We start from the raw sequence: 11175 nt of genomic DNA, 5'->3' as shown, positions 1-11175 counted from the left end.
ACTTGGTAAAATATTCCTGAAACAAATGATGAAATTTTATGTGGATGTTAAATATAAGGAAGAATATGAATAAAAGAACATAATTGGCAAGTTAATTTTGAATATTTGAAAAGGAACAATTAGCAAATATAAGAAAACGTACTATAAAATAATTATATATAAAGTTTTATGATATATTATTTAACGATGAGTCACTAATAGATGATAGATAAGAGGCAAGGTTTATATCGAGCATGTACCTTATATATGAATCTATGTCAAACCATTAAAGATTTCTTTATAAACAACATTGTTGGTTTTGTTTGTTGGTTTACCCTCTTCATCTAGAATTAAAATCTTCAAGCCACATCTGCTACGGACTCGAGATATAGCAACGTACAACTGACCATGTGTAAATACAGGTCGTGGGAGGTACAATCCAACATTTGTGAGACTCTGTCCTTGGCTTTTATTAATCGTCATTGCAAAGGACAACATAATAGGGAATTGGCGTCTGCATATTGTGAAAGGTAAACTTGTATCTGATGGAGTAATAGTCATTCGAGGAATTAAAACTTTTTGACCTTTTGAGATTCCTGTCATGATCTCAGCTTCAATGACATGTCTGACAAGTTTACTGACAATTAATCGAGTGCCGTTACAAAGACCAATAGATTTGTCGATATTTCGCATAAGCATAATAGGAGCCCCTACTTTAAGCTTGATTTCATGGTTAGGTAGTCCTGACATTGTTAATGAATTCAAGAATTCTGGCAAGTGAATATCTTGTAAAGCACCTCCTATTTCATCTTGTTTAGAAACTGTGTCTGTGCTTAAGTAGCAAACTTCATCACCAGGGAGCATGGATAAAACATATTCATTGACTTCATCAACAATTGCTAATGTTGGAGCTAAGATAGCATGCTCCTGGAAATAACATGCACTATGTATATTCTATAGCAGTTCTGGATAAGTGGAATCAATAATACACCTAAGAGGATCTTGAGTAGGGTTTAACAATAACTCATCTGGAATTGTAATTTCTTCTGCTTCTTTATGGTTGTTGTCAACTTTTCCATCACCAATTGAGATAATCCAGTTTGCAAATTCTTGAACTCTCATTGCATCTTTAGATGTTGCATTAGTCAATAGTCTCATATTTTTAGTCAATGTAAAAACCTTACAATCTTTCCATAAATATGAAGAAGTGATTGCAGCAAATACAATATCCTCTCTACTACCTTTTCGCACAACTGGAAGAATTTGTCGAAAGTCACCACCAAGCAAAATAACTTTGCCACCAAAGGGCCTTAACGCAGCATCTACTTGTTGAACTTTCATGATATCTCTCAGAGACTTATCAAGAGCCTCAAAACAAAATTTATTGGCCATGGGTGCTTCATCCCATATTATTAGGGAAGTGTTGATAAGCAGTTCACTAAGATGACTACCATGTTTTATATTACAAATTGAATCTTCATTAACTGCAATTGGAATGCGAAATTGAGAATGAGCAGTTTTACCTCCTGGCAATAATAATGAGGCAATACCACTTGAAGCTACGTTCAAAACAATCTTTCCCTCAGAACGTAAGGAGGTGCTCAATGTATTCCATAAATATGTTTTTCCAGTTCCACCATGGCCATAAACAAAGTACATGCCACCATTATTACTTTTGACTGTAGATAACACTTGGTCATATATTTTCTTCTGTTCAGGAGTCAAATTGTTCAACAAACAAATTAATTCTGATGATAATAATTTTTTGTCATAGCTCAACTCCATACGTATAAGTTTGTTGCTCCTTAATTCCATAACAGATGACTGTGGCAAAGGCATAGAACCAAACTCAGATAATGTCCTTGCATTTACATTCAAGAGCTTCTCAATCTCAAGCAAGGTTAAATTTTGCAACTCCTCATCAGATAACTGAAAACCTAATGGACTTAAATAGTTAGAAGTATGTAAAATGTTGTATTTTTAATAGCATTTCATAAAGTAAAATTAAAGACAAAGAAATATGAATTGTAAAGATAAGATACAGGTAATAATATGTACACATTTACCTTGGTGTCCTGTTATTTGTCTCTGTTGATACAATATGTCATCAGACAATGGTTTCCAAATTTGTCTCCATATAAACTCTGGACGTGATAAACAGTTACAGGCTAATAAGGTCGAAAACAACCGTCTCAGATAGTTGGCTGAGGCCCATTGAGCTGCTTCAAGTATCCCATCAGTATACTCTTTATCATCATCTAACAATCCTAAAGCATAACATGCATCTCTGAATGAATTATGGTAGATACCATTCACTGTACGAAGGGATTTGTAAGAGGTTGGGCCTTTAATGGTTGCAAGAAGCATGCGCAAGTAGTATGACTCACCACTGCCTGGTGGTGTGTAATACATCCTTCCGATGGAAAATCCTTTTTTTTCTTGGTGTCCATTCACAAGTATCTTTGTGATATGTAAATTTCATAGGGAACTCTGAGTAAGTTAAACCTTTGGCATTTTCATATTTAGCATTAGCAATGAACCAAGCTTCAAACATAGTCGGTTTCCCATTATTTCTAGACATAACATGTTGAAGATCTTCATTCTCCTCAAATACCACCATTTGATGATTAGGCAAGTGAAATGATAGTCTTTCAACAGAGGGATTTCTATAATTAATATCGAACCCTAAGATCCTCCAAACTGATTCACATGACGAAACATATCGACAATCAAAAAACATTTTGATCTCATCACGAACCAAACCCTCACTTACATCATCTGCTTGAGTATAGAATGCAGCAGTAACTCGATCATAACCTTTATTAACATATTTAAAAAGATACTTAATGGAGTCTCCTTGATTACATCTTTCAACATTAATGTGAGCTCCATATTTTAGTAAAAGAGTTGCGTTATAGGGGATAACATATCTGTTATCCAATGGGATCCCATTCTTCATGACATGTACACCATTATCTTCCCTTTTATACCTTGGATATCCATCTTCATGGATCACTGTTGTAGAGTTAAAGTTTTTTGGGAATTGCTTAGTACATATTCCTTTGTCCATACATGGAGAATGAGGATTAGCTATTCCACATGGCCCATGTAACATATAATTCACCACTACATCATGTAACTCAGGTTGTGCTTCTTTATTAGGGATTTCTGCTGAAATGATGTTGTCAATATCTTTAGCAGTAGATAACTTATCTTTATTTGCAAGGAAAACCAAAATATGAGCATGGGGAAGACCTCGCTTTTGAAATTCAATTGTATATAGAACTGTAACATAAAAACATGAAAACAAATATTAGAAAGAAATAGAAATAAACCATGCATATTACAAATGCATATGTAAACTAAATAAGAGTAGTAAAAGGAGCTTATTAATGTAGTTTGAGTAATACCTGCTTTGACACTTCCAAAAATTTCCTCTTTTCTAATATCTTTGATAAGCAAGTCTAGCTTCATTTTAAATATACGTGTGACAATGTCAGGACGATCTTCTATACGAAGTTGACGAGCTTCCAAAAATCTAGTCATTTCAGGCCATTTTGGATTAGCTGTAAAAGTTATGAACAAATCTGGAAACCCAGCCCATCTACAAATAGCCATTGCATCTTGGTAGTTTTGCATTGTATAACGGGCACCACCAGTGAAAGAAGATGGAAGGATTACTCGTTTCCCTACAAATGAAGCCTGAGTATCACCTCTAAAAACTGCATCTGCTAAACCATTATAAACCTCTGCTCGTAGTTTTTTTTGGTTCATCCTGATATATCTCAATCTATATGACTCAATCATGGTATATGCATCGACCAAATATTGTTGATATAATTTACGGCCATATAAAAGTAGTGATCCATCCAATGCTCGATCTTGGATATTGTAAGCAAAATATTCCCGAAGTGACACAGTTCCACTCTCACCTTTCATCTTTCGTTGCGTCTTCTTATGTGGAATACCTTCAGTATAGCCTCCATCTCCATATGGAAATAATAGAGGGTATTGCATTGGCAAATATGATTGGTGTGTCTCAGAAATTCGCTCAAGCAAACCACTTCTATATTGAATAATAATATCTCTTCCAAGTTCAGTTGATCCAATGTCTCCCACAACCAAGGCTGCTATTTCGTTAAGTGATGTTGGCAAATTATATGTATGAGCATTTTTACCACCCTTATGAATGAGTCGAATCTTAACTTCCTGACCTTGATGATTCCCCATAAAATCTCGAGCAAGTCTATAAGTTTTAACTAATTCATTGTGATTGTCCAATATTTTTTGCAATTGTTGGACAATAGAAGGCCGCAAAGATTTTTTTGTGTCTTGGCCACTATATTACAAAAGACAAAAAAATTAGAATCAAAATTTGGTTATATATAGTTATAAAAGCAATCAAAACTGAAAAGTGTAGATTTGTTGTCTCGTTGGAAGTGTCATGTATATATAACTGAGAAAATTTAGGGGGTGCTCCTTCAACAGGTAAAACACTGCCTATCATATGCATGTTTTGGCCATTAATACAATACACATAAGGACCACGACCATTGTTTACTCTTTTATCAACTTTTCCGCCCATGGACGTGAATGCAAACATCATGTTGTATGCTCTAATATTATCAAGAAAATTCTTACTATCATCATCTATGGAGTGAAATAGCCTCTGTAGTTGCCAAGGAGCATGCTTTGGGTTAGGCAAGTCAACCTTCCCTTGAAGACAACATAATCCAAACTTTGGATGAAGGTTAGAACAATTTTTTTCAAGTCGTTCATTTATCCACATAATAGCTCCACAGTGAACACATGGATATGCTTGGTCGCCTAAATCAATAGGAGCTGAAAAATTAAAGTAATAAAATAAATTATGTCTATATTAAACTTTGATTTTATGGACATTATCAAATGTTTATAGATTGTCTGTCAAAAAAAATTAGACAATTAACATGCTCTAACATTATTTGTCACGTAATAATCAACTAACTTCCATTGTCCATGAAAGAAAATTTAATTGCAAAGTTTGTGTACTCAATGATCTATTAATATTAGCTCATTGCATAAAAATTAACTTGATGAGAATCCCATCTCATGAATGAACCTCCAGAATATATAGTATATTATTGAAAACATTTAACAAAATTGATGCGTACCAAATACCAACTATTAAAGCTTGTACTCAAACACTTACAACTAACAGGGGGTTCAACTCCAAATTGTCTGTGGGTGTTGGATGTAGAGCATGTATGTTGAAGCACTGTAATTCATCCAGATACATTAGTAGGGATGAATAGATATATAACATTAAAATTTCATTCAAAATAAACATCTCAATCATATTTAACTAAGGTAATGTAACCCAATTGTTGAACCATCAAAAGTCAAATAAAGTACAATGCATATTTTAATTCTTTACAAATTTTCACATTATTGGAGCATGAAATTTTCACATTAATTCTTTACAAATTTTCACATTATAGGAAAGGACAACCCCATGATCTCAAAGCAAGACTACACGTTTAGCAAGAAAAGGCATGGAGAAGTGGGAAAAGTGGGGTGGAGATATGGGGTGGGATAGTTATAAGAAAAACCTCAGACGATATTTCAGTTTTTACGCTCTTAAAATGTTTTCCTAATTTGTTGTCTTCCTTTATTAAGTTAAACGAATTTAATTCAATTTTTATTTGTTTATTTATATTAATTTGCTATTTAAATGATAGAATATTGAATAACTAACCATATCTAAAAAGGAATCGTGGAGTTAGGAAATTATTAGATTACGGGCTAAGAAGTTACCAAAATAAATAATCTAAATAACTATCTATATTTAAATTTAATTATATGCATGAATAAAAAAGAAAATTAAGAATTTAATAAATAAGAATTTCATTTTATTGTTTACATGTTTGCACGAGATGACAATTAAAATATCAAAAAAAAAATATGTTGTTATATTTATTTTAAATATTATAATTTAACTTAATATCCATTAATTACTCAATCCATAAATCATATATATTTAATTAAATTATAAATGAGAATTATATTAATTAATAACATATAAAGAATTTAATGTAATTATTTTATTAAGTCATATGTTTATAATTCAGTTTTTATTTGTTTAATTATATTAATTTGCTATTTGAATGATAGAATATTGAATAACTAATCATATCTAAAAGAGGAATCGTGGAGTTAGAAAATTATTAGATTACGGGCTAAGAAGTTACCGGAATAAATAATCAAAATAACTATCCATATTTAAATTTAATTATATACATGAATTAAAAAAATAAAAAAATTAAGAATTTCATAAATAAGAACTTCATTTTATTGTTTACATGTTTGCACGAGATGACAATTAAAATATCAAGAAAATTATGTTGTTATATTTATTTTAAATATTATAATTTAACTTAATATCCATTAATTACTCAATTCATAAATCATATATATTTAATTAAATTATAAATGAGAATTATATTAATTAATAATGTATAAGAATTTAATGTAATTATTTTATTAAGTCATACGAATTTAATTCAGTTTTTTTTTTGTTAATTTATATTAATTTTCTATTTAAATGATAGAATATTGAATAACTAACCATATCTAAAGAGGAATCATGGAGTTAGAAAATTATTAGATTACGGGCTAAGAAGTTACCGGAATAAATAATCTAAATAAATATCTATATTTAAATTTAATTATATACATGAATCAAAAAAATAAAGAAAATTAAGAATTTCATAAATAAGAACTTCATTTTATTGTTTACATGTTTGCACGAGATGACAATTAAAATATCAAGAAAATTATGCTGTTATATTTATTTTAAATATTATAATTTAACTTAATATCCATTAATTACTCAATTCATAAATCATATATATTTAATTAAATTATAAATGAGAATTATATTAATTAATAATGTATAAAGAATTTAATGTAATTATTTTATTAAGTCATACGAATTTAATTCAGTTTTTTTTTTGTTAATTTATATTAATTTTCTATTTGAATGATAGAATATTGAATAACTAACCATATCTAAAGAGGAATCGTGGAGTTAGAAAATTATTAGATTACGGGCTAAGAAGTTACCGGAATAAATAATCTAAATAAATATCTATATTTAAATTTAATTATATACATGAATCAAAAAAATAAAGAAAATTAAGAATTTCATAAATAAGAATTTTATTTTATTGTTTACATGTTTGCACGAGATAACAATTAAAATATCAAGAAAATTATGTTGTTATATTTATTTTAAATATTATAATTTAAATTAATATCCATTAATTACTCAATTCATAAATCATATATATTTAATTAAATTATAAATGAGAATTATATTAATTAATAATGTATAAAGAATTTAATTTAATTATTTTATTAAGTCATACGAATTTAATTCAGTTTTTATTTGTTTATTTATATTAATTTACTATTTGAATGATAGAATATTGAATAACTAACCATATCTAAAAGAGGAATCGTGGAATTAGGAAATTATTAGATCATGGGTTAAGAAGTTACTGAAATAAAAGAATAAAAATAAATTATATTCATGAATTAAAAATAATTTTATAATAAAAATCTTACGTGACTTTTTAAAATTTTACTATTTAAAAAAATGACACTTGTCATTCATAGAGATACGCTTGTTATTCTTCTATTATATATATATAGATGTACCTTTAAATAATAATAAAAAATAATACTCTGTGATCTATGAACGAAATTTCCGGAATTTGTAACGCATCACAATTTTCATTGATTTTATATTAATAGTATTTTACATGTCAGTTTATTTGTTGATGATTCGATTAATTAGAAATAAAATAAAAAATTATTCTTGCAATAAATTTTTAGATGTCTTTTCATTGTTATACGTATACTCTAAATCTCACTTCATTCGTTCAAAATATAACATATTTTTTAAGGAGTTGAATGTTAAAAAATGTAAAACATTTTTAATCTTTTGAGATGTAATCATTACATTTTTTTAAAGTATCATTATTAATAATAACTTTATATTTATTATAAGATATTTAATAGAGGTAAATATGAAAAATAGGGTTAGTTTGAAATAGATAATTAATTTATTGATGGTGATATTTTGTTAAAAATACCTTACATTTTGTAATGAAAGAAGTAATAGCTTGGGTTCAAATTATTATTATGTCAATATTGATAAATAAAAGTACAAAAGGTAATTCCATCAAACTGCAAGTAATAAATAATATTCCCTCCATTTAAAAATATAAGATATTTTTAATAACTAAATACCACCTCAATAAAGTAGCTACTTACTTTCAAATTAATTCCTTCTTTTTATATTTATCACTATTAAATACTTTACAATAAATATAAAATCATTATCAATAGAGGTACTTTTAAAAAAAAACAATAATTATACTTTAAAAGACTGAAAATACATTACATTTTTTAACATCCAACTTTTTAAAAAATATCTTATATTTTTGAATCGATAAGGTATTGTTTATTTTAAGTTTCATATAAATGTATGTGATCTAGCTACAATAAATTTTTAGAAAAAAATAATGTAAATTTTTTCATTTATTAATTTATATATATGTATAATAAGAAAAAATGAATTCTCATATATGTGCATTTTTTAAATCTAATCACTTATAAATAAATTAATATTGAAATTAGAAACTGTCAATTATATAATCTAGATACACACACACGCGAAATTAACAAAATAATAATGGATAAAATATTTTTGTCATTACATCATTACATTTTATATAAAAGTGTTTTACATTATATTTTTAAAAATTAAAAACAATGATAATGACAAGAAATTATTTATATATTTACGAAAATATTAGTATAACAAAGGAACATTTTTTTTTTTCCTTGTGTAGAGAACAACACATTTGTTCTACCAAAAAAAAAAAATAGAGAGAGAGAGAGAACAGAAGTTTAATTTGTAACCACGTTCATTAATGATATATATTGTCTTTGTCGCAACAAAAAAATAAAAAAGATATATATTGACTTGCACATGAGAGAGAGAGCACGCGCCCATCTCCACCAATTATCTCTATTTTGTTTCAAGGAAATATGCCATTTAAAAATCATTTAAAATCTTTAATTACAATTAAGAATTCTATAAGTGTCAAAGACTGACAGACTTTTTTTTTATGAAAAATAGAATTATTTTAAAGGGACAGAAATACCATCCTGTCCACGTCAAAGCGCCTTTTTGATTTTTGATTTTTAGTACACATTTTTTATTTATATATTATTTACCCCTCCATTTCATAATGCATGTCTTTTTTTAGAAGAAATTTTTTTATTTCATATATTTTTAAAAATTCAGCAGAAGTTTTTATACATTAAATTAAAGACAAATTTGATAATGTGATTAAAGACAAAATATGTGATTAATAATATATTAATTGCATTTCTTAATATGTGTACAAAAATTTTTAAAAAATCATATTTTAAAATGAATGAAGTACTTTTAACTTTTTCAGTATTCATCTTTAATTTTTAAGCATATTTAAATCTTAATACTTATTCAAAAATTATAAAGTGATAAAGATGAGTGCTAAAAAAATCAACGGTTGCTTCAAATACTTAATTTGCATCTTTAAATGTAATTAAATGTCTTTAAAGATTCTCAAATATCATTTTCCTTCGTCTATATTTGTCGATGAATGAGTTGTTTTTTTTTTTTTTTTGCCAGAATGAAACTACGCGTTAGAAGAACAACCCTTCTCAACAGTAACACTATTGACTATAAGGTTACAGGATGATATGTTTTTTTTTTAAAAAAATTATTCCTACGTGTATCTATAAAATTCAAACATGAGTTCAAACTTAAAAGTATTAATTAAACCTCTTATCATTCAATCCAACTATAAATTTATACACACAATGACACAAAATTCAAGTTTTAAAAACTCATTAATATTAAGGCATGCCTTTGAGTTATATGATACTTAAAAGAGGTATTTGCAATTAAATCACCAACCACTAAAGTTATCACATTAATAGTAAGATTTGAATTCACAATTTTATTAATTACAAACCAAATATTTATCAACTGAATCAACATTTATTGATAATGAGATATTTTGTTCGAATATACTTTCTCTTCAGTAGCAATTTGAAACAAAGAAAAAAAAATGTACAAGAATTGATCTCAAGTGAGTCTAATTAACCATTATTCCTTCTATTAAAAAATGTAAGATATTTTTTAAAAGTTTCGATGTTAAAAGATGTAATGTATTTTTAATATTTTAATGTGTAATTATTATATTTTTTGAAAAAAGTATCTTAAAAATAAACACTTTTTATTTATTTTAAAATAAAATATTATATTAAATAAAAATAAATATAAAAAATATTATTAATTTAAAAATAAATAATTACTTTATTTAAAAACAAAACTTAATTAAAAAATATTTTATATTTTTTAAGAGGTGAGGGTATGTGTTCCCCACATCAATTAAAGTAGTAGTACGAGTCGTTGCAACTCAACAACCTTATACCACCTCAATCATTGAATACACACTGCACTATTCAACATATTTGAAAATGTTCATGTTCAAACTTGAAACATTATTTTCTTAGTCTTAGCGTTATAATAGTGTTGTTCTTGATTGGAACGAATTGACTCTCGGAGCCTAGAGACACTTTATTAGGCAGTTCTTCCTCCTACTCTGAACCAAACTTGGTCATACCAATTTGACTTTGATCACTGGGACATTACCATCATTTTGTAGATAACCACGTTTGGCTTTTCCTTCATTGCATTTCATTACAACTCATCATTCGCATGACGACCATATTATAAATTTTTTTTTTGACCAAACCATATTATAAAATTATTGTCATTTTGTAGTATTTCATACATTTAAAAAATAGTTAACAATATAATTTATAACCATATTTAACATATTTGACCAAAATATATATTATTAATTATAATAAATATTTTTATTTCTAACATTTCATGGAATTATAAATATTTAAAAACAAAACAAAACAAACACACACAAGCTCTAACCCTTGACCTGACAATATATTTTGAAATTTAAATAGATTAAGTTAGGTATTTATGTCATATCGTAGTGGATTAAGAAGATACGAGTTAGATTACTCCTGATTTACAATTAAATAGCATGTCTTTATTTATAATTTAATTATATG

At 27.2% G+C, this 11175-nt stretch overlaps 1 protein-coding gene across 1 annotated transcript; it reads right to left on the bottom strand.

The window, feature by feature from the left end:
• Window positions 1-252: 252 nt before the first annotated feature.
• LOC129322435 (uncharacterized) lies at window positions 253-4209 on the bottom strand. Its single transcript, XM_054968761.1, has 5 exons — window positions 3390-4209; window positions 2485-3264; window positions 2046-2246; window positions 1051-1916; window positions 253-906 (listed from the first exon to the last, which is right to left on the bottom strand). The coding sequence occupies exons 1-5, from the start codon at window positions 4207-4209 to the stop codon at window positions 253-255; spliced, it is 3321 nt and encodes a 1106-aa protein (XP_054824736.1).
• Window positions 4210-11175: the final 6966 nt, after the last annotated feature.

The sequence above is a fragment of the Prosopis cineraria genome, unplaced genomic scaffold (genome assembly GCF_029017545.1).
Source record: "Prosopis cineraria cultivar Desert tree isolate PC_DT_omini unplaced genomic scaffold, ASM2901754v1 PC10, whole genome shotgun sequence".
In the NCBI taxonomy this organism is placed as follows: Eukaryota; Viridiplantae; Streptophyta; class Magnoliopsida; order Fabales; family Fabaceae; genus Prosopis; species Prosopis cineraria.
This window is presented reverse-complemented; position numbering and strand designations above follow the sequence as displayed.

Excerpts from the sequence above, each read along its gene's own strand:
- LOC129322435 (XM_054968761.1), bottom strand. The coding sequence starts at position 4,209 with ATGGGGAATCATCAAGGTCAGGAAGTTAAGATTCGACTCATTCATAAG. Across the intron at positions 1,917-2,045 it reads ACAAATAACAGGACACCAAG|GTTTTCAGTTATCTGATGAG; the intron begins GTAAATGTGTAC and ends TAAGTCCATTAG. Across the intron at positions 907-1,050 it reads TCTCAATTGGTGATGGAAAA|GAGCATGCTATCTTAGCTCC; the intron begins GTTGACAACAAC and ends TGTTATTTCCAG.